Here is a 27,639-nt window from a genome sequence, read left to right as displayed (position 1 = left end):
AAACTTTCAAAAGTAATCCTCTCCTTGCAATAACAGTATTCAATATGGACTGTTGCATTCGCCCGCGTTGCCTTCTGGCATTTAAAATTGTCTTAAACAAAACAAACTTCTCGCGCTCTTCGTTAAGGTTTCCCTCCGCCATTTTGGATGGGGCGATACCGCTGGATGGATGGTTTGTTTTGTCTTTTGAATTTGGCGCGACTGCATAAGGTTCGACGTTTGAAACCGCTGCCGTGCTATCGTCGTGCCACTGCCGAGCCAAATTCATTTGAGTTCGGCACGGCAGTAGCACGACATTTGGAACAGGCCTAAGGCATTCGAGTCGCTACCTTCTGAAAAAACATCTTCCGAACTACCGCTACTTACACGAACTCCCACACCAGTTCTACTGGGAAATATGTGTTGCGCAATATTTTGGTTCCACCGCTTACGTCACGACTTCTCGCTATCGTTTTTACCGGAAATGGAATTTCAGTTGATAATGCCGATTTTCTCCTAAAATAAGTCGAATTGGACAAAACTAATTTCAAATTCGTTTTCTACGCCACTTTTTACATAGTATAAGAAAAACATGTATTTTTGGGTTTACATGCCCTTTAACACTCGCTTCCGTGCGACAAAATGTGTTACATGCGGTCACGTGCGTCTTAGCACATGAGTTGATATCGTATGCAAGGCACGTACGGCCACCAATGTCAAATAAATTAGTTTGAATAACTTGTCATTGCTGACCTGTCTGCGCTTCACTATTTACAACCGTCGCTCTGTACGCGTATGAAGAAGGAAACATCCGAAATCGGTGATCGAGAGAGCTCATGAAAGCGAAAGGGAAGATTTCCCACTAATTTAGAGGTGAACATCTTCGGTTTTTACTGTAATTTCGAATTTTGTATTTTGATCATCGCAAAATCGTCCACTTCTGCTCCTTACCGAGCTACAGATTTTCCTCGTTGTAGACTAAACAAGGAAGCGAAAGTTTCACGAATCTTTTGTACATGATCACCTACATCTCTGTATACTTCCATATTTGCACGCTTAATTTCCTTTTCCTACTTTTCATTGCCGTGGAAAAAAAAACTGATAGAGAACTGTCAGGAGATTCGATCTCCTTGCTGAAAAAATCAGCATCTTTTTACCAATGCCTTGAACTGAGCCAAGAGATTAATATTTAATTCATTTCCTAGAGTGGGAGGAAAATGCGGTACTTTACCATAGGACTCTATTCTTAAAAATAGAGTTATATGGAGTCACGTCTACCTAAAAATACCACTATATTATTAGGTGAATTAACCAGTTCATCACATGCATGCCTTAAAGCGATTAATTCGAAGCGGACATACAGAGAACTTAGGAGAAAAATTCTCGAAAAAAAAAAAAAAAAAAAAAAGGAATTTTGATAGCCATAGGTAACAACGCAGACTTCCCATACTTATCTTCTGTCAACACATTCTCAGTCATTTTCAACCTACACTGTTTTTACCACAACCCTTCCATATGTCTTCCCTGACGCCCGCGGTTTCCAATCGACTTAATTATGCACATAATCATCTTTAGGAATCTATCTACTCATCCTCTCCTGAAGTATTTAGATATTCTTTGCAACCTCACACACCAATGCGACTGTTGTATTTTTTAAAAGACCACTTATACAGTTTATAAATGACTTTAAAGACGTGCCATACGTCTAAACGTCTCCCAAACTTCACTTGACAACTTGTAAAGGCTGTCACAGTTAGGATAAAGAAAAGCTTTGACTTCGAAAAATATTTCGATTTGCGGTTTTTTCTATTTATCAGCTTATTTTCCGTTGTACTTCCTGTAGGCCGGTGTTTAGTTTTCATTTGCTTAAGGTGAAGTTTTGTCTTTGTTTTGTCCGGTCATAGACTAACGACGGTTGCTTTTCTTATGTTTTTCCTGTTTTAGCAGGTAGATGGTGTCCAAGGATGCACAGATTGAACGGGAGTGATTTATTCCTTGCCTTCGCGAGAATATCCTCATTCTTCCTGAGCTTTTCGTCAGGTGCACAAAGGTTAGTACTTGCTTACACTATTTACACTAAACCACAAAGGTCTGTGGTTTTACTTTTTTTTGGCTTGTTCTTGATAGAAAGAGAAGCCAACGAACTGCCAGGCTGGTGGTAGCTTGCAAGACATGCCCTATAAAACGTCTTTGCAAAATAAAATCTTATGCATTGAAAGAAGCCATAATTTTAAGACCAAGTCGTGTTGGAACTCAGCAACTCGACTTCTGTGATTCTTTCGATATATAAGTGTCGGAAACAGAATAATAGCATAGATATCAAATAGCGATTGTGAAATGTTTGTCTGGAAATTTTGTTATTCTTATGTCTGGAAGATTCGTATCTAGCCAATCAGCGTTCTTTTTTAACTAAGGTGTCCCGCAAAGATCAGGAACAATTGTCTGTGATTTATTTAGCTTTCAGTCGAAGTAATCTTTCATATCAGTCGAGTCGAGGAGTTGTGACAGTTGTGAAACCTAGCGAGAATAGAAGAGGAGAAGAATCAAAATCTAGTGAAGACGAGACAGTGTGGGCTATCCTTACTAATTCCCCACATAAGCAATCCGCAAATTGCCGGACCAAACGGACACTAGCTACGCCAAGAAAATAAGTGTCGACTGATCATTGAAAGCCACGTGAATGCAAAAGAAGAAATAATTTCAAATGAGGATATTACAGTTTCGCACACAAGCTGGACCAATACAAATATATGCACTTAATCACTGGACTTGTGCAGATTGGGTCTGATTACTGATCGTTCTCATCGTCAATAGCGGCGGTGTTTTAAAATAATATGTAAATTAGCCATCCTTATACTAAAATGTTTTAGTGTTCTCATTATCTGTTTGCTGGAAATGTATGGATATTGTGAGAAGAAGGAACATGTTAATCAATTCCGAGAGTTTTAATCTTAGTCAATCTTTTCAGTAGACACACGCAATGTCACACAATGTCACGCAATGCTCCCTCTTAAGAGAAGATAGATTGATTGTTATGTGACATTCCAAAGAATGGGTGCAAAGGAGAAGAGGCGCGTGATAATAATGATAGAATATGGTAGTCGTAGGCATATATGGAGCACAATTTATTAATATGAGAGGTTTTATTACCTTTGCTTTGCCGTTTGAACTGAATCCTCAAGCGGGTTCAGCTTACATTGGAGATGATTGTAAGTTTGAGATCAGACTTAGGTCTGAGATATTGACCAAAGCGCTATCCAGCGATCCCACAATTACCCCCAGGAATAACGACGAGCGAAGGCGTAATTCAATTGAGGACAAGTCGAAATGTCGTCGGTCCTGAAACACGTTCAATGACCAGAAAACTGGGACCGAGAGTTTGTTTAGTCTCGTTATGAAGCTGAACCATTTTCTTAGAAAGAAGGAAGTTAATTTTATTCTGGCGCTTTCTGAAAAGGCATTGTTAGTTTAGAGAAGTTGTTGATCAGACCTCTCTGACCCTGAATAACAAATTCATTTCGTTGTATGCAACATAAAAATGCAGCAAGAAGGCAAAGAAGGTCAAGAACATGAACAAGACTTTTCAGAGCCGTGGGAACAGAGCGATGTTGTTCTACTGGTGGAAGGACAGAAAATCCATGTCCATCGTCTCATGTTGTCGATGTGTTCTCCTGTTTTCTCTCGAATGTTCTCCGCAGAATTTAAAGAGAAAGATGCCGATGAGATCCCGCTACCCGGCAAGAAAGCTACTGAAATAAGAGAGATGTTGCTGGTTATTTATCCGAGTTTCTGCAAACGAGTGACAGACAACAACTTGGATTTCTTGTTGCCTCTTGCTCGAGAATACCAAATGACAGTACTCACACAAAAATGTGAAGATTATCTTCTGTGGGGAAAGGAAAAGAAGAACGAAATCAGCTCCATCATGAAAACCCTAATCGTCGCCCAAAATTTTTCCTTGGAAAGACTGAAAACTGATTGCATCAAGAAAACGCAAAATCTTTCCACGGAAGATCTTAAGAGCCACGAGTTGTACGATCAACTCGAGCCTCTCTCTCAGAGGAGGATGGTTGAATTGCAAATGGCTAACATGGAGAAAAAGCTCAGTCAAGCTAAAGCCAAGTTAGAGAAATCCAACGCGGAGATTTCAAAATTACAAGGAAAGATTAAAGAGATGAAACAATTGGCTTTTGAGGGTTTGCAGCACTTTGGAGGGGTTGCCTCCACCCTTGGAAATCACATTCGTCACGCCATGCAGATGAATTCGAGGTTTCAGGACTTTAAAATGACAACAGAGCAATATTTGCTAACAATTAAAAACGACTCACCAAGTCGCGCTAGGGTGAACGAACGTGATAAAGTTTGTCAGTCGTTAGTTGGGGTACATTATCCTCTGGTAAATCTCCAAAATATGCTTTTGGCAATTACAAAAGAGTTTAAATAGATGCTGAAAAAAATATCGTTTAAATATTTCGTCGATAAATTTGTCATATCTTGTTTGTGCATTTCTGCTACTACAACTAATCGTAAATTGTAATTCCAGATGACAATTCTAAGCAAATTTGGAATTATTCGAGATTCCACTGAAGTTGCTGATTGCAGTATCATGTTACAGTTAGCAAAACGTTTACTCTATCCCGTTATTAAATGTAGCATGTCTTGTTTTTGTGTCTCTGTCACCGCTTAGTAACCTAAATTGTGTTTTCAGTTGGTGATTTTGAGCAAGAGTGAAATCAGCATCGAGATATTGGCTCAAGTTCCAGATTGCAATATCGTGTTTCATGTTCCTATTGTTTATAACAATAAGGTTGAGTTAAGCTTTTAGGAGCCTTCTTGATATGATGTTATAAACTACTTCATTCGTTAACGATACACGGAAAATAACCGTTCTTCAACTGGCAGCTGTATGTGACTTCCAATGATTAGTATATAATGATAAAAGAATTATGACACTGTACAAAACCAAGAAAACAAGAAAAGTGAGGCTGAACTAGTGTGATATTAATTATCAATGCTGAGGTCATCTGCAGAAGCCAAAGGCTGAGGCAGATAACACAGACACGAGGTTTAATAATTTATGATATCATGCAAATACCAAATTCAATGAATGTTTATAACCAATCTTTTAAACACATTCAGCTATTTCGAGTTCTCTCTGAGTTTGCAAAAGTTTGAGAATACTACACAGATGAGGGGCTTGGAAACTAACAAGACTTTGAACTGTAATATTCACTGCAGATACTAGATTATTGATCATGTCCACTTCACACATTATTGTATATTGATTGAGTGCTCTCCACCAATTAGATTTCTCATAGCAAGTCCAATATATAATAACACTTGTTATCTACCACTAGCAAAATGTGGGCCATATTTGTCAGAAATTTAGCATGGTCTCATAAAAACCTAGAGATTGAGCTGCTTATGCAAATTTTTTTGACAACGATAAAGTTGAGTAGAGATCACTTAGGAAGAAGTGCTTTTTCTATCGGTACTCTTTGCTCACAAGGAAATAATACCCCTCACCACCCTCCCGAAACCAAAATTCTTCTAACAACAGCAGAATCACATATCATACTCAAATTAAAGTATATAAAATGTACTTATCTTAACTTACTTCTGAGCTTATTTAGGCTCTAATGTAAAAAAATGTGTGTTTTTTAATCAAATTTTGGACTCTTAACCTATCGAGTTCCCTGGATCCACCTCCTGAAAACCTCTCATCAGCAATGGCTGCGTTAAACCTTTCAGTGACATGTTATGCAACAGTCAAGTTGTGATTGGAGCTGACATACATAACCTTTTCACCTTTGAACCCCTTTGAGTGACTAACATCTAATTTCTCTTTACAATATAACCCCTGAATTAACCATTAAGGTTAGGAAAATGATAGGAAAAATAAAGTATGTAATGACCTACCTAAAGAAGCACTTGATTGTTAAACAAATTCTCTTTGTCAGCACTTTAGAAAATGGCTAAATAACAGTGTGGAGAATGATGATTTTAGATATATGAAAATTCATATATTTGCACTGCAGCGGAGAGATAAATTAAGAGATCCTCGCAGCTAAGAACACTACTGAAATGAGTAGTTGTAAATAGGACCTGAAAAAATTTTTTTTCAGGTCCTATTTACAACTACTCGTTTCAGTAGTGTTCTTAGCTGCAAGGATCCATTAGTGTGGAGAATGTGCATATTGATGTTAAGGTTTGGTCAGTACAATATATCACCAAAGAAGATGAATCATTCAGGAATAACCCGAAGAAACTTGGTCAGACATGAAGTCACGAGCCTTCAAGGAGCAAACAATGCTATTTGAAGCGGTAGTCATAACTTGAGCCGTCACGCTATCACAATTAAACAAATCAAAATGTATCTTGAGTATCTTGAGAAAAATACTCGTGTTTGTAGCAGAACAAAGGAGAAGAAATTTCAAATTTTATATATTTCTTGGCATTGAAGTCAGTAAATACCTAAAGCGCTCTGTTAGGCATAATGTACTCGATCATCTTCGAAAGAAATATTTCTTGACCAGTGGATGTCAAATGTCTCACTTCTTCTCAGGTTGAGCAGATGGTCGCCATGTTACAAAGTATGGAACTCGACGTCCAGCGCGAAAAGGGCGGGAATTTGTTACCTCAACCCAGACCCTTACTAACCGCGAGATCGCGGTATCATGGTGGGTAAAAACAAGTTAACAAGTAATCAAACCTTCCTCAGCTTTTTTCGTAATTTTATACAAAACTATGCGAAAATCCAACAATGTTATGGTGTCTCTTATAATTAAATCTTCACACTGAAGAGTATATATGCAATCTTCGAGAGGCTTCGGTATATCTTCGGCACTTGAGAAGTCGGGGCGACGCCTTCGGTGCATTTCGGAAGTTATCGGGAGCTCCGTTAGCCCAAAAGAGAGGGTTGATTACACCAAAGGCAAACGCTTGTCTCCTCGGAGGCTGCAAATTTTACTTGAAGTGGTTTCTGAACAATCAATTTTCAAGGAAACGTCTCTGGAAAATACTTACAAGAATTACGATTGCGAAAAACGACAACCAGCCACATCTGTTAGTTATCTTTACAGTTTATTGCTCATAAAGCAGTGGTCTTAATGGAAAATATGCTTTCCCACGAATAATAATGTACGAATTGGATTATTATACTTGTTATATTCCAACAAAGTTAATACCATTAGTGTTCTTCTCTGCCTGACACAAACACACATACACACATCCTAGAAAAAGACAGTAATAGACGGGAGGGATGGGTAAGTAAAGGCAATTTCTTCTCAGGGGTAACCCATAGCCTCCCACAACTTTTACAAGGAAGGTAGAAGGAGTTGTCGGTGTTGAGTGCAACTGGGAAAGTACTCTTCCCACGCACCTCGCAATCGGTTCTAAAAGTGCCGAATCAAAACAGGTCGAATGAATTTTAATACTTGGGAGATTAACTGAGATAAAAATTGGAGGTAATGGTTAGACTAAGTTTCAATGGAAAGGGACTCGCCTAAAAGAGATTAGGTGAAATAATTTATCCTGCATACTGTGACTACATTCCCATTGGAGTTCCTGGGTGAATTATAAACGACTTGTGCGAAGAACTGTCATTTCTATGTACCTCTAGGGAACACAATTACCGCTTTCATATCTAACTAGGGAGGCAAAATCCAACACTAATGGAATTGACTCGCAAAGTATTAATATATGATGAAAAACACTTGAGGGGAGCTTTGACGCTCGCCAAAACAAAAACAAAGAATACAGAAGTGATAGAAAATTGACTACGGAAAGTTTTACACTACTCTTGTACCTAGACCTTACACGCTAGGGTGGAGCCATACCAGTGAGCTGGCCTGCCAGGCGAATGTTACACAACATTGGCGCTAAATATTCTCTGCGGTTGTTAGCCTAAATGTATTAAGTAAATAAGTAAATATGCAAGTCTGCGGAGTGTGCATAACAATATTATCACACAACATTACACGTCTCACTTCGTGGAATCTACTACTACATGGTACTCCGTTAAAATTTTTGTTTCTAGCTTCGTAAACTCTTGAAAATTATTTTATGAAAATAACGCCTACTTGTAGCAAATCCTGTCAAGCCACCGTTAAGGATATAAAGCATGCCCTAGCATAACTGCTTTAAGGAACAATGAACATTTGTAGCATAAGTAATTTTCCAAGGGGTAAGTTTCTCTTTGTAAAAAAAGCAGCTATCTTCGGTTCAAGAGGCTTATCTAAAAGTAATTTCATTCCAATATTTCGATTACCTTTATGAGGCCATTTGTACTGCAATGAGCTCTCAAGAAATGACTTCACAATTATTTAACCTCTTGACATTTTCTTTAAGCACTTACGAAATTTTGAGCTTTGTCAATGATCACACAAACGAACTAAGATTCACTTATCTTGTATTTTTATCAGATTATTCAAGCTAATCTTTGTCATAGCTGGGTTTGAACAATTGGAGAAAAGCAATAATTGTGATGTTAATCCTCGCCACTCTTTGCAAACAAGAAAAGGTAAAGCATTACTCAGCATTTTAGCAAATTAATTAATCAACTTCCTACACTTAAAAAATATCAATAATGCTCTATGATTAATAAAAAGAGTCACCTCGCTAACTGGCTTGAACAAAGCTGAAATGTGTAATTCCACCAAGTATTGATTTGATTAAAATCAAAACAATACCACTGCTGCTGTAACTTGCATTGAGAACCAGATCACCGCCAGGATTTGGAAAGTAAATTTTAGAGAATATATGTTTTCAGAAGGTGTAGTAATTATTTAACTCTAATGTAGAGCAAGCAAAACAGCATCATGCATTATCTTTTAAATTTTGCTTCAAGCTCACGAAGTTTCTGACCAAAAATGTAACACAAACACCCTAACAAATGCTCAAACAAATTCAAATAAAAAAGCCAATTGTTTCAGACCCCTAACCATACATAAAAAGACTTTAAGGTACCTTGAAGAGACTAAATACATGTACGTAAACATATAACCTTACACTGGTATTGATACGTTTTACTATTTGATACGGGGCTATTAAATTTCTATTTTGTTGTGCACCTTACTGCTAATAATTATTAACAGAAACGTATATATATACAGAGATAAAAGAGCTCGTTTCTTTTCTACGCGTTATCTGTCCAAGAGAAAAACTCAAATTCTGTTTTGACACTTTTTGGATGCTAATGAAAACACTACTTTATAAATTTATACTTATGTACATATTCGAAAAAAAAAAATGGAATGACCCGAGGAATTCTGCCACCAATCTGCGAATACTTTTCTATGCATGAAGATTTGTACATTGATAAAATCAGAAGCACAATAGTGAATAGGATACTCTTCACTGATCATTTGTACTGAAGCACATTATTGTACTAGCTTACACCTGGAAGACATGGGCCAACACTACCGTAGGTAAGCACCTTGTTTACAACTGGCCTTGAGAGAGTTGCTCCTACGATTGTCATAATTTATGATAATGCTGCGGTATGGAGCCACCATTGCTGTTCGGATAATTCTGAGCCGGATGGGTGGCGGACTGGATCAGAGAGCTCAACTCTTGCAGGTCCACCGGAGTTATCACACTGTTACTTAGTACATTTCTAGTGCCGTTCTCAGGCATCATGCTGTTCACATTCTGCTGCGACAAGAAAGTCATGTCGGGCTGCTGAGGAAATACGCCAACATTTAGCTGCGAATTCACGTTTGTGGTTTGCATGGGCGGTGCACTGTTGTTGCTTTGTAACAAGTTTCGTATTCCTTGTTGCATAGGATTCGGCTTAAAACCAGAGTTGGTGTTCCACATGTTGTTACTCGTTGTCGATGATCCAGTTTGCGTGCTGGTCACACTTTCATTTGGTAAACAGTTCAAAAAGTTCATGTTGTTATCACCCTGGTTTACAAGCTGAGTATGAGAATTTCCGTTTTGATATCTCATCGGGAGGGCTTGGTTGTGAACAGTTCCATTTTGTGGAGCTCTTGGCTGAGTAACTAATGTATTCTGACCTCCTGGAAGCCGGCTGAGAGTGTCTGAAGATGTGTAAGGTAAAGAACTGTTAACAACACGAGGTTGACTACTCTGTGTTGCGATGCTGTCCGAAAAACTTGGAAATGAACTTGATGGTTCTGGTAACGTGGGAGTTACCACTTCTTGTTTGATCACAGGCATCTGATCCACCTGGGCATAGCCTCCTTGCTGTACAAGTGCTGCTAACCTGTTGTCTCTACTTTGGTCTCTATCGGCCATCAGTTCATCGATGAGATCAACCATCATTTGGTCCGTGAAGTTCAATTCTTGAGGAGCCACTTCTTTTAGTTGTTGAAAGAACTGCATCTTTCCATCATTTGGATTTGAAAATCGTGAAGCGTCAGTTGGAACTCTAAACGTTGCACTGCCTGTTGGTGCCAGGTCGTCTCTTGGAGGTTGCGGAACCCTTCCTGTAGTATTTCTACCCTGCGTTGTCGTGATGGTGTTTGGAGCTCTTGCAGTGGGGATACTTTGCGTTTGTGATGTTACATTCATCATAGGAGTACTCGAAGGAGTAGTATTGTTCGGATGACTAAATGCGGGCGGCGCCTTAGGTTGGAATCTCCTCTCCCCAGAAGAATTTGCATTGCCAAATCTGCAAGGGTTGTTGCTGCCGCGAGGCTTTGACCCACTCAGTGCACTCATGGCACCTTCAAGTTCCATGGGAATTAAGTTGGGTTTGGTGTCACGGGCGAAATCATCTATAGGCAAGTTTTCAAACGCTCGTGATGGCATACTGACAGGAGGCATAGTCTGAGTGTTTACACCAGGTACTGAGGACAGCGAAAAATCATCACTATCCATTGTAATTTCTTCAATCTTTGGTGTGACCAAATGTTGGATCGTACCATTAGACGGCAATCCGTCCAGGCCACGATTCAGTAGTAAAGATTCAAGGCTTGCGTCCGGCTGAGGGATATCAGTTCCAGTTGCCACGTAATTAACGATGTTTTGATCTAACTCTGACAGCTCAGCTCGGATCATTTTGGCCCAGTCTTCGACGTCTTCTTCCAAGGTACTAGTCGACCCCCCATCTCCGGGAATACTGTTGCCCCTAGACATTGTGTGGTGGTTACTCCAGGTGTTGGAGGTACCTTGACCCCATTGTTCAGCTGAGGTGGTGAATACTTCATTGTCAAACCCAGTGAGATCAGCTGACGTGGTTTTGGGATAACCCGTCCGGTCGAGGGCGATGGTGTCAATCAATGTGGGTTTTGGAACAAGATTGTCAGCTAAAAAGAAGATAATTGAGAGTTAAATAAGCTATATCAGGTTACAACTGGAAAATCTTTCCCACACAAGCAACCAAAAGTAGCCGAATACATGTAGGTGAAGTTTTGTGTAAATGTGTGCGTGTGACCGCGTGCGTTTTCGTGAGCGTGTGTAGCAAGTGACGAGGAAAGCAACGTAGCTTCACCCTCTGACAGCAATCTGAACATAGATGCAGTACTGGTGAAACGGAAAAGCGTTCTAAACTTAAAACTGAATCCTTTACATATCCTTGCGTTTTTGACAATCGAACCCCCAGATTTTGGGTTTAAAGGCAAAAAATTTCTTTCTCTTTGTGCCCTAAAGAAGAACTCTAGGCATTGGATAATTCTAATTAACCCTTTCACTACCAGGAAAGATCCAAAGGAATCTCTCATCACAACAGCACCACATTTTCGAGCAGAAAGGTGATAAGAAGAAAGGAAAATATCAGTAGGAAGGTATTCTTTGATTTGACACCATTTATCTCTTAGAGTTCACATGCTCGGGAAAGTCTAGTCAACAGTTTCGGGTATGGACATGTGCATCTGACTGAAAAAAGCGTTATGACTGTGTGACTGAGTCATAAGCAGCTGCTGTTACTGATACTAATACTTACATGTTTCATGCCACTTTGGATAAATCATGACTTGATCGTCGTATTGTGCATCTTTCAGCTCGCCAGTCGTATCTGACTCATTTTCCACTTCAGTGATATAAGCATGAGTGAGAGGTGGTTTGTCCTCCAACTGCGCCATTCCAAGCACAACACCGCGGTGTTCCACATCACTATCAAAGACAAACATAAATCAGCAACGCTTTAACCCTTTAACTACCACAAGTAATTGAGATGTAACTCTTCATAAATACCATACATTACCTAGCAAACAGATGATGAGATTACTCGAATCTTATCAGGTAGGTGTTGTTATCTTGATCTAATACCAAATTCTCACAACTGATTTACAAGAAAATGTGTAGCAGCTAGTAGGGAGAGTTATCAATTAAATCTTAGGAGTTAAAAAGTTAAACTAGTTATTAGTTGGAGCCCTTTGTTAGTTGTGTGTCATAAAACCAAAAACCAAAGTAATTACGATGGCCCACAAGTAATCTGGGATTCCATTGGTTTTTCTTTTTTTGTTCCGTGATTGGTCCAGAAAACTCGCGCCACTTTCCCAACCAATCAGATGCAACACTAAAATCAATCACGGATTGATCGTCCGCGTTTACCCGCGCCCTAGTATTGTGACACTCGATCAAAGAGTGCTCCAATACTCAAAGTAAAAACAAACGGACTTCCTGATCAAGTCACAGTTCCTTGATAGAGCGACACCCATACTCTACACCAATCATAACCATTTGAACTATTAATTAGAGAGAGGCGCCATTGTAGAGAGTTTTTCCTAAGAGGACCATACAATAGTCTGAGTAGATGCACCAGGCCAACGTTTGAACCCAGACCCAAGTATGTCAGCCACATTCCTAGTGCCCAGTTCCCTCAAAAATATTAAAAACTGCCATACCATATCACTAGATTGCTACCTAAGTAAGGCTTCATTTTTTGCACACGTTCACAAACTCATTTAAGTTTTGAGAGTTCATGTTCATGTATGAAGTATTTACCTCACAATGTAGTTCAAACAGAGCATTTGTTTTAGTTCTGGATTTGTTGGATGGGGAATAAGAGAAGCTTTGGTTTGCATCCAAACCCAGCCGCCATTTTTGTTCATCCAGCGATAGTACTTGGTAAGAACTTGACCCTTTGTTAGGACTGTTGAGAAAGCAATTAACTGTTTCAGTAATTACAATCAATGCCTAAGAAAGGTGACGCTTTAACTCCCATGAATGACGAAGACAGAATTCCTTCATACAAAAAAAGATACAATAATTAAGGAGACAAGTGGTGCGAGTAAAGAAAATATGAATTAAGGAATTATCTGTTGATCCAATACGAAATTCTCACAAGTATCCTCATAAGAATTGTATGAAAGACAGTAAGGAGAATTACTAATGGGATCTTGAGGAGTGAGTTGCTGTTAATTAGAATAAAATCTTGTAAACATAGTTAGCAGAGGGGACAGGCTGAAAAACATAACAGGTTTCTTTGATAAAGGTTTTTTTTTTTCCTTTTTTTCTATTCCTCTTAGTTATTTTTTTTTTAACCAGGACGCCAATCAACAGCTGATAAGTTTTTCGATTCTAAAATACCTGTCAGCTAACTTAGCAATTTTAATGCAACGAGAGGTTTAAAAGTTACTCCTTACATTTTGCGTGGTGTGACTGGATAATAGCAATATCGTTGCCATGGTAGAAATCATATGCTGATATCCCCACAATATCTCGGGCAAAATAGTCCATAAACTTGTGAATTCTACAAGATGAAGAAGAAGAAGACAAAAAAAAAAACAACTTATCATTTAGTATAATTGCCAATTTAGAACAGAGTTTTTAATTATACTCCCAACTCCCTCTAAACCTTTTTTTTCTACTTTAAGTTAACTGTAGTTGTATATCAAAATTGCTAAAAAAAAAAAGGTAGATAACTTTGGACTCAGTTATAAGAGAGTGTAAACAAAGAATCTTTATTATTTCTTTTATAAAATCTGTGTAAAGGCTGTCTGAAACAATATGAAAAGATTCATCATTCCCTAGGTTTTTGCAATGACACATCACAATGGAAGTACATGCAGCGATGGCATTCAACATAACATAACTTCCCATACATACCTTCCCTCACAATAAACAATTCTGAGATCCATGTTTACTCTGCTCACAAACATGTTACACTCCAGTGGTAACTCATTGATGTTCATTGTAGGCAGTGGTTGTCCAATTGCCACAAATGCATACTTGGGCCCAGGAAGGCCACCGGCAGAATATGCTTTCATTCTTCCCATGCAGTGAATAACCTACAGAAGATAAATATCTCACAGTCAATATTATGACTTGTCATGTGACACATGCGCCTGCAAAAGTCATCACACAGCAAAAAAAAAAAGAGAAAAAAAAAAAAAGAAATTAATTTTATTCATGTGACTGTGAAATTAAGAAAATCACAAACACCAGAAGTACTCATCAAATTCTATTGTGTTTTAAAGCAAATGAAGCACAAGAAACAAATAAACTCAGACACTTAAAATTGCGATAATTATTACTTTCTGGTTCTGTGGTTGGTGTGAAATAAATTTGAAAGCTATCTTCCCAGTGCAGACCTGAATTTTTTTCAAGTCTTATTTTCACTACTGCCTATAACAAGTTCATTACTGCGAGGATCACTTTCACATTCATTTCACGCTACCTGTGGAACCAGAGAGTACTACCAAGGCAGTGGTGAAAACAGGGCCTGAAAAATCCAGGCCTGTATAGGATTTGAACTGGTGATCTCTTTGATAGCTTTAAAATTCATTTCTTAAACCACAGTTCACAAATATGATTTTCATATATCTACAGTCATTGATAGTTAGCCTATTAAGTTTTGAACAATATTGTGATTCCCAGAATCAAGTCACAGTGTTCACTGTATTCTATAATAATGACATGAAAATCATTTTATGAATACTGATAAAAACAACAATATATAACAGATATTTCAATTTTAGTTGTTGTCTTAAAAAGTCCCCTTAAACTTTTTACACACCAACATAATATTCATATTCATAGCCCTGTTACATTTGTATCCTTAAGACATTTCCTGTGGCACTGACTGAGGGAATTTGTTTGATAGTCAGGGGCTTCTTTATTTCGCAATCATTTCCAATATTCTCATGACCTTTGTGGTTTATTCAACAGTGATGTTGGGGGAGAAATTAGATCCTAATCACTCTCAGAGGAGTGAATATGTTTCTAGTTGGTTGCATACTTTGTAACAGACTGACTGTATTTCTGGCCCTCTGTTTCAGAGCTACTCAGACAAGTGGTTTACTTTGGAAATTGCACCAGATTTTGAAAGACTCCTAACAACAATACGAAAAGGTATACATGTTTATGTCATCCATTAATAACTGATTGAGACAGCCCAACTAACCTTGAAACCAGATGATTTGGTGTAAGAACCTCCTCTGCGGACCAGAGTGCACTTCATTCGCAAGAAGAATGATTTTGGTTTCTCTGCATTGGGCCGTCCATTATCATCAAGAAAACCTGAAAAAAAATGCAAGTAGAGACTTACTTAGTTGTTCAGGGATACATAGTCACCCATACCAACAGAGGAGACATAAGCTACACTTATGGCAGACTCAACCCAAGAAATGTTCACACATACACACAAAAAAAAAAACCAAAAAAAAAACCAAAAAAAAAAACACCAGAATCATAAAAAGTCCCCCTAACCCTTTACACCCTAGCATCAGTGTGCAAATTCTCCATACTGATCTCTATACATTTCCTGTGGTACTGACAAGGAGAATTTGTTTAACAATCAAGGGCTTCTTGAGTGGATGATCATTTCATGTATTCTCAAAATATTTATATATGATTTAGTAGTGATAATGTACAGAGAAATCAGATTTTCATCACTATTAAAGGGTTAAAGAGTGATTCTTAATTCACTGTCAAAACTAATCTAGGATAATGATGGATTTGCTTCATGAAGCTCTAAAAAATGGCCTCAAAAACCATCTTCTCAACCGATCAGTTGCCAAACTTGAACAACACTTTAACAAAACATAGTGAATTGAATTTCTCCAATATTGATAGCCATTCATTAAATACAATGTATTTCTCATTGGCTACATGTGAATGATATTAACTCTTCATTTTAACTGGCTGTCATATCAATATTGGTTTTCGATTTTCAAGACTCCTTTGATTAACACACCATGATGTTTGCTCTTCTTACCTGGCTGGTTTCCAAAGAAAGGAATATCATCTGTGTATCTCCCTGATGATGATGGCGTACAGTTTCCATTGCTTTCCAATTCTTCTTTTGCATTTTGCAACACATTGACAAGATCCTGTTGATCCTCTGGGTGAATGTAGCCAAACATGCTGCTTCCTGTCAGTTCAACCTGAAGAAGGAAAGGGGAAAGATGCACACTTTTTAGTTAAGAAACATTTTGACATTTTTATGTCTTCTACCCTTCTAACTTCTATTCAATTCCTTGTGAATAAGTTGAGAGAATACAAGATTTTAACTAAGTAACTTAACATCCTTCAACTGATCTATTTGACTATTTACACTTTAATTAGACAGTGTATTGATATTCGCCCAAGGGTAGTAAATAATCCATTTTAGATTCCCTGTCAATGTCAAACCTTGAAGACTAGTGTGCTAATAGGAATATCATCTAAAAGGGTTTATGGAATAAGAGTAAAGCAAAATTAACTTCTCCCTGTTTTTCATAAGAATAAAAGACAGCAAGCAGAATGTAGCAATCTAGCAGGAGTCACTTACACTGGCCCCCCTCTCTTGACTCGCTACCTGTCTACCTATATGTCTGTCTATCTTCTACCCATCTGTCTCTTAGCCTACTATCTGCTTGCCTCTCAGCCCACCATCAGTCTACCTTACAGCCTGTCTGTCTTCCTCTCAGCAAGTCTGTCAGTCTGTCTGTCTGTCTGTCTGTCTATCTATTTGTCTGACTAAAGCTATACCTGTCAGAATTTGTCTGTCTGACTGTCTGCCTGCCTACCTCTCTGTTTGACTATAGGTGTGTCTGTCAGACACCAACCTGTGACAGTCCAAGATGAACAGACACAGTCTCTGAAACATAGAGAACTTTTGCATCGCTGGAAAGAACAAACAGGAATCCATCCAATGCCTAATGAAGAATAAAACATGATAAGTACAGGTAAGAAAACCCATTCTATCTCATGTGTGGTAGAAATTAAGAATTTCTTGGACAAAATCCTTCAGTCTACGATTTACAAATCAACTTTCCTTTGTGCTTTCTTCAAGAAAAATTCATGTTCAGTGAGCTTTCAATACTACACAAATTTAAGTAAACACAATCCCTGATATTCATTTGTGGGAGTGACAGGAGGTTTAACATCCCTATGTATACCTACCTGCAACAAAAATATACCACTGTTTGCAGCAAGATCACCGTAATTGATGCCCGAGCTGTACGGCACTACTGAACCTAACAACAAGAGAGTTTAAAATTTCAGACAAGGAAATCTACCAATGAAGAAATTGATGAAGAAAAAAAAAGGAATATTCTTTGAAGATACAAGGTACCCATCCTGATTGTATCAAAATTTGGTAAAACTTAAGTTGTGACAAAGTGAGAGAGAAAGTAACCTATGAGATGTTCATTAAGCATTCCAAATCAGAGAACCCTCTAACATGCAGAATCTTCCAACTACAGTACCACTTGCATATACGTTAACCATACATAGACTTCTGTTCAGTAAGCTATTTTTAATTCAACCCTAAAGCTACTTTTCATTTTATTCACCTCTTCATCAAATCTATTCTCTTGCAGCAACATTTCTAAACCAGTTACACCCCAACATCCACAATGTTCCCTTTACATGTATGTGACAATCATGAGCTCTTTAACCCTTTAACTGACCAAGAGAGAATTTTTCCTCACGACATCAATAAAATATCAAGCAGACAAGTGACGAGTATAAAAAAAAATATCAATTAGGGGAGTATAAGTTGACTCAATACCAATTTCTCCAACCTAACCTCACAAGAACTGAATGGCAGACAATAAGGAAAATTATTAGCAAGGGGTTAAGTGTTAAGGGTTAAATTGGTGACCCTTTCCATTACTATCTAGACCTGAACATCTGAATCAAGGCTGAAACTGTAAGGAAAAATAAGACACCAGATGCCCATGGTGCAACTGTTAATTTTTTTATTTTATTTTTATCTATCTTTTTGTCTTACCTGTAGAGGTACTAGCAACAGCTGGTGGAGAAGAAATGGAGGAGGGTGGAGATGGACTCTCTGTATGAAGTTCTAGAAGGAAATAATATAACACAGTAAGCTTTTTACATTATTCATTCAACAAGGCAAGGTGTTATTTTTTCATCCAAAATGTAAGAATTTTCAGACATCAACAAAGAATTCTTCAGCCTAATTTTGATGACCTACATGTAAGATTTTTTTTGGGTTAAATTCCCATGTAAATAAAATCCCTCCTCATACAACAATATTTAATGAAAACCCTGCAATGCACTTTTAAAGTCCTGCTTAAAAGTCAATGTATTGTTGTGTGATAACAAGAGTTATAATTAAGGTATAGGTAAAGAATGTACTCAAGCCAAATCACCCCCCCCCCTCCCCTCCACCACCCCGAACAGCCAGAGCAGAACCCCAGTTTCCATAACATGAAGCAACTAAGTGTATTGCTACTCTCCACTTGAAGAGATGCAGGTCATTACAAGGTTACCCCCTGTTATTTCATCAGGCTTCCCTGACAACTCATAGGTATCCATTTATACTCCTTGGTGGAGAGGAACACCAAGAGAGTGACATGTTTTGCCTATAAACACAAACTACTTAATGTCAGATCTTGGGATCTCAAGAGCTACAATGTATCTGGCATAGGGAGGGAAGATCTCATTACCTCCATCCAAATCTGACATGGGTGATGCAGATGACACAGACATCTGTGAGCATTCTGAACCCAGGCGAAAACGTTTCCCTTTCAAAATAACAAGATAATAAGTGAGCTGAGGGTGCTCTCTTGCAAACAGTCTCAGCAGCTATCAAGGGCTACCATACAATTAATACATACTGGCCAAACTGTGTAGAGCAATGCACAAAGTTATTTTGCTACAGAGGCAAAAGTGATTTATCTACCTCTCTTGCCAAACTGCTTCATGTTCAAGTAACTGATTGTAAGACGAACAATGGAAGCTTTATCCAGTTGTGACGTGATGGCAGGGGGTAGTGGCAGGAGCTTGGCCAGCTCATCAAACTGAGCATTTTCCTTTCCGCGTCTGCTCCTTGCAGCATCTCGAGATCTCTCTTTACGAAGCTCAACAACTCTGAAACACGACAGAAAAATTTTTGTGTTAGCAGAACCCTGGTAAAAGACAAATTAGCTATAATAAGCACAGGCTCAAAACGGTACAACAGCCACTTTTGTATTTCTAATTTTCTTCTTCTGTTCTTGAAGAACCTCTATGCAAATAGAAATTCTTTTGCGAGAACTCCACTGATACAATTAATTAGTTGTGGTGCAATTATTATAATTTTTTTTTTAATTGGGTTCTTCAAAAACCAAAATTTGTACATAAAAGAGGAGAGTTAGATTTGAAAATTAAATTTAAAAAAAAAAACAAACAAAACACACATTTTACAATATATATATATATATATATATATATATATATATATATATATACACACCCTTTAACTTCCATGAGTGACCAAGACAGAATTTCTCCTTACAATATCAATACAATAACAACCAGACAAATGATGAGAATAAAGAAAAATATCAATATAGGGATAATCAGTTGATTCAATACTAAAATTCTCTGGACTAACATTATAACAATTGTATGGTTGACAGTTAGGAGAATTACATATTTGATATGAGAGCTAAAGGGTTAATTCAATACCTGTCTGTTTACTCCCAACTAAAGAGCACATGTTTGGTGGGTGTTTTATTCAATAGCACGTACAATCAATAAATGCTTTTGTAGAAAATTGTTAAGTTACAGAACATGTTTTTCATTTTGAGGAAGAAAAAGGAAAATCAACTTGTTTGATGTTACAAAAAGTTCCAATCAAGACTAATTACATTGAGCAACTCTCACATGTTGGTGAAGTGTAGTGGTTACTTTCAATAAAACAGATCATAATTTCATGACCAGAAAGTTTCCTAATAAGGAAAGATTAAAGGACCTTGATAAATCTGTTTTCAACTTAATTCCAGCAGTTTCAAGTTTCTCTCAAAAGAGACATAAAGAATGGTTATTTTCAACGCCGTAAATGGTTATTAATTAATAAATCTGGTAGACTCCAAGTGCATGTAATAAGATATGTGTTTACATATCTAGCATATTTTATTTGTGTTTAGGTCACGTCTCATCCAAAGCCCACCAAAACAATAAAGCAATGAAGCTTCGTTAACCTAACTAACATTCTTATGGGAAAGAAAGGCTAGAGGTGCCTTTAAATTGCTTTTTAAATGTATTGAATACTAGTTAGAACTGCTTCTGATATTTACAAAAAATAACAATCATTAAAACTCATGATGGTCAGTTGCATGATGATGCAAATTTCAAACTCATAAGATATGCAAAGTACTTGTCTTTTGAATTTTTTTTCAATGGTTGTCTTTGTTAATGGTTTTTGTTTTAGCTTCCCTCATTGAATCTGAAAAGCCATCCAAGGTCATACCTGTACATGTAAGTTAATGAGTGAAACATATTGCCTTGGGGAACAGAATACTGCCTGTACTTGACACAAAAAGGGAAAAAGGAATAAAAACTTTCTGTAATTACTATATTGACAAAGAAAATATTTTCCTATTACAAAAATTATCTTATAGCACCTCTGATTAACAAATTAGGAAACATTAAAAAACTTGAAGGGTTCTTCATACAGTTTTCAGCGTGGCACTCAATGTCCTTGTCAAGGTCATGAAAAACTTTGTAGTTGAAATTGAAGATAACACAAAATACAAAGAAACCGACTGGTGGGAGATAACCACAACAGGAAGTGGCTGAAAGCCAATGCGATCACTTCTTGTGTAAATAGGAAAAGTAAAAAAAGCATGACTTTAGCCTACAAGGTGTAGAACATGAATCTGACCACAAGGACATGCATAATTTTGCATGAATTTTCAATCAACATGTGTTGAAGCTGAAAATTAATCCATCCTAACAACTGCCTTATAATCCACTTGGAATTACAAACAAGAGTTTCAATAAACTCACCAATAAAAGAGACAAGAGATTGAAAAAAGACTTTAAAATTCGTCAAAGGGAAACATCTCACTATGAACTGCTAATTCCCTCATTGGCGGCCATAATCCTCACAGAGAAAATAAACAACAGTTGTGGTCGAAACAGGCTAGCAAAAGAAACATGCTTTGAAGTAATACTTACTAAACAAACATTAAGAATGCCGCTAGATTCTTTCCTCTTAATTATTGTTGGGCCACACACACCAGATAAACAAAATTAACCAATACAAAATATTAGAAACTGTGTTTTACATTAACATATCATAAGAAGGCCAAGAGGCAGTTTTAAGCCTCTAGGGGGGTAAATTTATAAAAAAAAAAAAAAAAAGAAACAAATTTTGCAGTTACATTGGTGAGGGGTATAGCAAAATAACTTGGTTTGATTACTGAGTTAAAAATGTAAATGGCCACACTAAAGAGTTTCAAAAGCTGATGATTCAAGCATAAGCCCTTTTTCACTTTTAATTCTAGTCTTCAGCCTAACACGAAATAAGATGAGAGTGCTTTGTTTCATTATCACAACGAAGAGAGTGCAATTAAATAGAGCCTGTGGCTCAGAGTACCTGAGATCTACTAAAGAGCACATTCTATATTTTAAAGATTCTCAATGACTGTCTGAATCACTTAATTTTTTTTAACATTTACATGTATATCTCCCAAAAAATGTAGCAAAGCTGGGTTGAGTTTACCTAAACCAAAAAGTAGAAGCAAATAGCCTGTTATGGCTAATGGTGAAACCTGTAAACAAGTTTCAACATTCTGCTGCTTTCACAATTTTCCTGTGGTAAGATACGGGGGATTTGTAGTTTTATAAACTCACACCATGTATTTACTAGTGGAAATTTAAAGGATTATGAAGCTCTACTCCATTCAGTTTACAAAGCCTTATAACTCACTGGATAACTGATTGACAAAGTTAATGGCCAAGGCACTATTGTTTCAATCCTTCAAACGTGGATGTTCAAATTTCAAGTTTGAAACATTCTGCTGCTTCCACAATTTTCCTGCAGTAAGAAAAAGGGGCTTGTAATTTTCCAAACTTACACCGTGTATTTACTAATGGAAATTTAAAGGAATATGAAGCTCTACTCTGTTCAGTTCATAAAGCCTTTTAACTCACTGGATAATTGATTTACAAAGTTAATAGCCATAGAGCTATTGTTTCAGACCTTCAAATGTGGATGTTTAAGTGATGCGGTCACAGCAGGGTAAAAGAGGAATCTAGATGTACATGCAAACACTGATTTTAAAAAAATTTCAACTTGAACAAGTTGGCCTAAATCTAACAACCAGATATCATTCTACACAATGTGAACAAACATCCATACAAGAAAACAACTGAGCTTTAAAAAATATTTCGTGATGTCTCCACAACAGTTACAACACAACTCTAAAAAATAATTGTGGACTGTTCGTTTTAAAGATGATTTAAAATTAGTACAATCTCATCCAATACAATGTACAAGTGAACCGCAGTATTTTCACCACAAACCAAATCATGTTTTGCAGATTGCTTTCATTAACATGTCTTTGATGAAATAAAACATCACATGCTATCTGTTAAAATTAATATTCATGGATGCCTCCTGGCTATGAATATTTGTGGTAATGAGACATTGTGCTGAAGAAATAACAAGCTCACCTTCCATCCTGGTTTCAAACAACTAAAATAACCACTCTATTGATACAAAAATATACAAGGTATATTTGTGGAAGGTCACCATATAATACCACAAACTTTAGATGAAACCTTGATTATTTGACACCATTGTCTACAAAACCAAGAGAGATACTAAGCACTCGGTGTTCAGAATTAATTGCAGTAAGAATACATTTCTCAAATTTTCTGCTGTCAACAACTGAAAAGTTTCAAGTGGATTTACAAAGCAACGTCACTACAGAGGTAGAAGGTACATGGCTCTCATGAGATGAACAACTTTGTTTGAAAACTATCGCATGTAAGTTTTCTTTTCCTAAACTTTCCACCCCAAAAATGCTTGACAAGAATTGATCAATTTTTCATGTTCATTTGGTGATGACAGTTCTGAACAAAAGAGACCATGAAGCAGAAAGCACACTTTCATTTAACAATGTGCTTTCTCCCCTGTCAGTCATGCTCTTTAAGCAATAAGAATGAATGCAAATTCACCACAATTCAAAAAAAGCTTCTCTAAAATTAGATGGAGCCAAAAAAAGTTAAAATGTACAATCCCTGAGATTATTTAGAATTTCATTCAGATAAAATGTTCTGATAAATTACTGCAACCTCGCTGAGGAATAAAATTCAGACAAAACTTATGTGATCCGTTTCTATAGAAACTGTATAAGTGTAATGGTCAGCAAAGAAGTGGAACATGAACACGTACATGATAAAAAAAAAACCTAACTGCCAAAACTTTTCGAAATTTTTCACAACCATTCGACTACCTTTAGTGACTGCTAAAGGCTGCAGTTGTAACTGCAATATTTTCCTTCTCGAGCCTTCTTCCCCAGAGCCATGTACATGTAAAGTACATGCAACAATCATTTTATCAGCTTCAGTGGATTCAAGATCATGGTTCACAAATTTATGCATAACAAAACATTTACGGTCAAAGTTGAAAAGCTTTGAAACTAATACTGGTTTAAAAAAACTCAAAATGACCAAATATCAGAGATTCCTTACAAAACTGAAAACCAAATAACAACAGTGCAATATATGACTGAAGAAACTGATTTGAAAATAAAGTAACTTGCTACAGTGTAAAAGGATTATTATTGTGTACAGTCATACTTCTCAACTCTTTAAATTTGTCATTTTCAGGAACAAAGTTGTCCAATTGAGTACATCAAGGGGAAAAACAACCAAATATACTTGAATATGGATATGAAAGGGCATATTCTTTACCCTGATCCTTAATACACAAATTACAGCTGATAGAGTGGAAAAATGTGGAGAACTGAATACTGGTCGTATCTGCAGGCTTTTATCAAGAAGCACAGTACTGTTATAGAATTTTAACAGACCTTTTTCTGAATGTAAGTCTAAATAAACAACAGTTACCATCAAAATTAAGCTGGAGGATTGTGTGTGATTTGATTACGAATACCTGATGTGGGGTTGTTATAGCAACCAAGAAATAAATACAAAATGCAAGTACATCAGAAAAAAAATGTATTGAAAGAATGGCTTTTTCAGCATTCTACCAGAGACATGTATATCTCAAGTTACAGTTAGAATGCGATTAGTGGGTTTCTAGTCTAATTTGATCAATAATGACCAGATTTGGAATATTTGACATTGTATCAATCTCTCTTTTGCATAGAATCTAACAGTAACTTTCCTCTACTTAATAGAACAACCTGTGCAATAATCACTGCTTGTAGAGAATAAACCAAAATAACTTGGCCTTGGGATATCAAACAAATTAAAGCAAGGAGATGACAGTGTGTAGAAACAGATGCTTCTCAGAGGAGCTGACCGCGTGGAATTGACTCGATCCATCTAAAACTGATCATTAAACAATGACTACCTCTTGATACCAAGAAGCTATGAAAACTCAATTCTGAGGTTAAGGAAAAAAAGGATAACTATTATTGGTAGAGAAATCTGTTTTGGTTTGCCTCGCCTTGCCTTGGATTACTGTGCACAAACTCGATCTTCAGTGTCACCTAGAAACAATGTTCCCTGTCTTTGTTCAGTAAAGTTAGATGTTATATGTTACTTATTAACAACAACAGTTGTTTGCCTCACAGGGAAATTAGCAGCTGAAGCACAAATGGATAATCCTTTGAGGCTTTCGCTATGGTTTCCTTCAAGGAATATTTGTGGAAGTGACTGTCCCATGTTTCTTAGACAAGAGTCTTGAGACTTCAAGTCACAAGAACACTGCTTTGCTTATACTTCCCAGTAAATTTAAGAAAACAGAAACAATACAGCTTGGTTTTCTGATGTGTTCAAAATTATTATATTTGTATCACTTTCTGTTCAGTTAACATGAAACTAGGGTTTCAATAACTTTTTTCATATGCGACTGCCTATGGTGTAATATACTGCTGTGCCATAAGGCAAAACCCAATTACAAAAGCCAACTTGCAAGTAAAGAGACGGCGGAGAGATCTTGTGGGCGGCGGCACACCACAGATAACCAGCTTTTATTGAAATCATTGTTGATACCATAAACACCATTTTTTATGCATGATTCTGCTATGTAGATACACAATATAAAATGTAGTAAACCTTGAGGAAGCAATACATGTTAGCTGGCGAATTTACCAGATAAACAAGAGGAAATATCAATTTCTTTCAATTGTAAAAATTTTTTATGTTATTATGATATAAGTATGGTTGATATCAAGCAAGATACATTGTGACATCTTTAATTTTATTTGTCATGCAGACAAAACTCTTTGCGTGCTGCTTATGTGAAAACCTGGTGGAGATTACAAATCTTCTAATTTCCCGCCTATTAAAGGAGGCTTACACAGACAAGCGACTTTGTCTGAAAGATATGCATATCACTTAACTGTCTGAAAGTGCTGCCATAAAACTTGAAGATACTGTTAGGCAAAACCAAGAAGCTTTTCATGATGGAAGGGAATAATTTTTTCCTCTATGATGCAAAAAACACCCCATGATTCTGTCACAACAGGATGTAACAGTGTAAAAATGAGAATCTAGATGCATGTAGACTACTTCAACAAACCCACATAAATAATTTCAAGCACACAGACTCCTACGGTAATTAAAACAAAACACTTTAATATAACTAATGGGTCTATTCAAGGGACTCCTACCATAAAAAATGGCAATTTTTTGGAACACAATATTTTTGCATTAGTACTTAACCAAGGATGGATACTTCAAAACTAGCCAGGGTTCTGTGGAAGATGTTATTTGATTGAAGAAAATAAAAAAAAGAAAAAAAAGTGGAGTTACTTGTGATATTCACACAAGGCAAATATTCCATGTTTAACCCCCACTTAGATTGATTGCACTAAAATTGGCTGCAATGAGATGGATGACCACCTTTCTAACAGATGCCGACACTGTGACTCTTAGTCTTTCCTAGATTTAAAAATTATGACAGGTAAATTTGTTTTTGCAAATAATGAAGGCTTTTCTATTTTGCACTGGTCTTCAGACTGGCCTAACTGTTTTGGAAAGTTAGAGGTGTGACACAAACAGTTGAGCTAGTTTACTTGGTCCCAATCACCACCATGATATTACTGTGGGACAATCTGCTTAAGAGACATAAATGCACCATGTCCATGTCCGGTAATTAGCAAGAGAGAAACAAACTACATATTAATCTATGATTGGAAATGTCTTACAACTTTTTCCCCCTCTGCCCAGCATTTATCTGCTTGAAACAGGTACCAGCATGGTAGGTTATATAAATGTGTTTCCTCTACTTAATAGAACAACCTGTGCAACAATCACTGCTTATGGAGAATAAATCAAAATAACTTGATGGCCTGGGGATATCAAACAAATTAAAGCAAGGAGATGACAGCGTGTAGAAACAGATGCTTCTCAGAGGAGCTGACCACGTGGAATTGATTCAATCCATCTACAACTGATCATCAAATAATGACTACCTCTTGATACCAAGAAGCTATGAAATGTGATAGTTACATAGTAGACATTATTTCAATTTCTATTGGCTAAGATTTTAGGAACTGCAAAACTTCCATAGGTGGCGGTAAGCATGGGATGTTAACGGCAATCAAGAAATATTTTTGCATACACCTGATAATGGCATTGTGTTCAAAACAAATGGGATGATATTGGCTCCATGTGGTGATCTAAACGAAGTCAATGTTAATTTTAATAATGGGCTGGATTAAAAAAATGACAGCTCAATCTTTTTTTTTTTTTTTTCCAATCGTGCCTTCAAGCCCCCTACTTGTACTACAATATGAAAATTTTCTATTTTTCATCAGACCATAGAGCATCCTTGAGTGGGAGTTAACCTTGCTATACATGACATATCTAGTGCGATAACATTATCTAACATACGTACAGAAGTAAAGTTTTTACAAAGCACGTGCAAAAGTTTACAAAAATAGAAGAATAAACTCTCAAATCAGGTTCGTAAACAAGAACAGAACTCCACAACTAAAATTACGCATTGTAAAATATACAAAAGGAACGGGAAAAGTGCGCCAAACGAAGATCAAATTTAATTGCCCTGGTTGGCACTAGGAAAACATGATCAACCGAATTATGGACAGAAACATTAACACGACAGTTAATCAAGGCATAAAACGCGAGACATTTGTTTCTCATTGTTAGAAAAATAAAAGAATGAAGAATACCGTTAACCTTATAGTGCCCTGTAATTAATTACAAGCGTCAAAAATTTTTCACACCACGCGAAGCGAAAGAGTTCAACATCTTTTATGGTTAAGATTGCTCTACGAACTATTGATATCACTTGTAGTTAAATTCTCCGATTTCTCTTTGATTTACAAAAGGTTCTTCATTTAGTCACGCACACACGAAGAACCCGGC

At 36.9% G+C, this 27,639-nt stretch overlaps 2 protein-coding genes across 37 annotated transcripts in view; one reads left to right on the top strand and one right to left on the bottom strand.

Annotated features, from left to right (window-relative positions):
• The first annotated feature begins 321 nt into the window (after positions 1-321).
• Positions 322-27,449, top strand: LOC113673910 (BTB and MATH domain-containing protein 36-like). 33 transcript variants are annotated; one of them, XR_016183183.1, is made up of 12 exons: positions 322-852; positions 1,924-2,029; positions 6,545-6,659; positions 8,403-8,500; positions 11,643-11,729; positions 11,946-12,186; positions 12,927-13,014; positions 15,168-15,240; positions 16,917-17,057; positions 17,304-17,442; positions 18,113-18,201; positions 23,947-24,194. XR_016183183.1 is itself a non-coding variant. In XM_089194737.1 (3 exons), exon 3 carries the CDS (start codon positions 3,518-3,520, stop codon positions 4,421-4,423), a length of 906 nt encoding a protein of 301 aa, XP_089050863.1. In that variant the 5' UTR covers positions 600-852; positions 1,927-2,029; positions 2,437-3,517; the 3' UTR covers positions 4,424-5,444. The 33 variants fall into 33 exon arrangements, 2 of the variants coding, with proteins under 2 accessions (XP_089050863.1, XP_089050862.1); XR_016183186.1 differs by lacking the exons at positions 11,643-11,729; positions 11,946-12,186; positions 12,927-13,014 and adding exons at positions 16,066-16,309; positions 24,480-26,054 and having other exon boundaries at positions 331-852; positions 15,168-15,420; positions 17,377-17,442; positions 23,947-24,161; XR_016183182.1 differs by lacking the exons at positions 12,927-13,014; positions 23,947-24,194 and adding an exon at positions 26,545-27,449 and having other exon boundaries at positions 339-852; positions 16,066-17,057; positions 17,377-17,442.
• LOC113673908 (uncharacterized) overlaps positions 7,044-27,639 on the bottom strand; it is a 28,894-nt gene continuing 8,298 nt past the window's right edge. For 2 of the 4 annotated variants that reach the window (XM_027190377.2, XM_089194720.1), the window contains 12 exons: positions 19,025-19,212; positions 18,789-18,866; positions 18,107-18,178; positions 17,275-17,348; positions 16,938-17,027; positions 16,106-16,274; positions 15,293-15,408; positions 13,996-14,177; positions 13,533-13,639; positions 12,892-13,039; positions 11,888-12,057; positions 7,044-11,252 (listed from right to left, as the gene is read on the bottom strand). In XM_027190377.2, coding sequence (XP_027046178.2) covers positions 9,457-11,252; positions 11,888-12,057; positions 12,892-13,039; positions 13,533-13,639; positions 13,996-14,177; positions 15,293-15,408; positions 16,106-16,274; positions 16,938-17,027; positions 17,275-17,348; positions 18,107-18,178; positions 18,789-18,866; positions 19,025-19,212 — 3,190 coding nt within the window. In that variant the 3' untranslated portion in view covers positions 7,044-9,456. The remainder of the gene's footprint in view (positions 11,253-11,887; positions 12,058-12,891; positions 13,040-13,532; positions 13,640-13,995; positions 14,178-15,292; positions 15,409-16,105; positions 16,275-16,937; positions 17,028-17,274; positions 17,349-18,106; positions 18,179-18,788; positions 18,867-19,024; positions 19,213-27,639) is intronic. The other 2 variants (XM_089194719.1, XM_089194721.1) reach the window with 1 other exon arrangement.

The sequence above is a fragment of the Pocillopora damicornis genome, chromosome 14 (assembly GCF_964200805.1).
Source record: "Pocillopora damicornis chromosome 14, jaPocDami1.2, whole genome shotgun sequence".
Classification (NCBI taxonomy): domain Eukaryota; kingdom Metazoa; phylum Cnidaria; class Anthozoa; order Scleractinia; family Pocilloporidae; genus Pocillopora; species Pocillopora damicornis.
The sequence above is the reverse complement of the archived record's forward strand: the minus strand, read 5'-3'. Positions and strand labels throughout refer to the sequence as shown.

Coding starts and splice junctions, on each gene's coding strand:
- LOC113673910 (XM_089194737.1), top strand. CDS start 3,518: ATGCAGCAAGAAGGCAAAGAAGGTCAAGAACATGAACAAGACTTTTCA.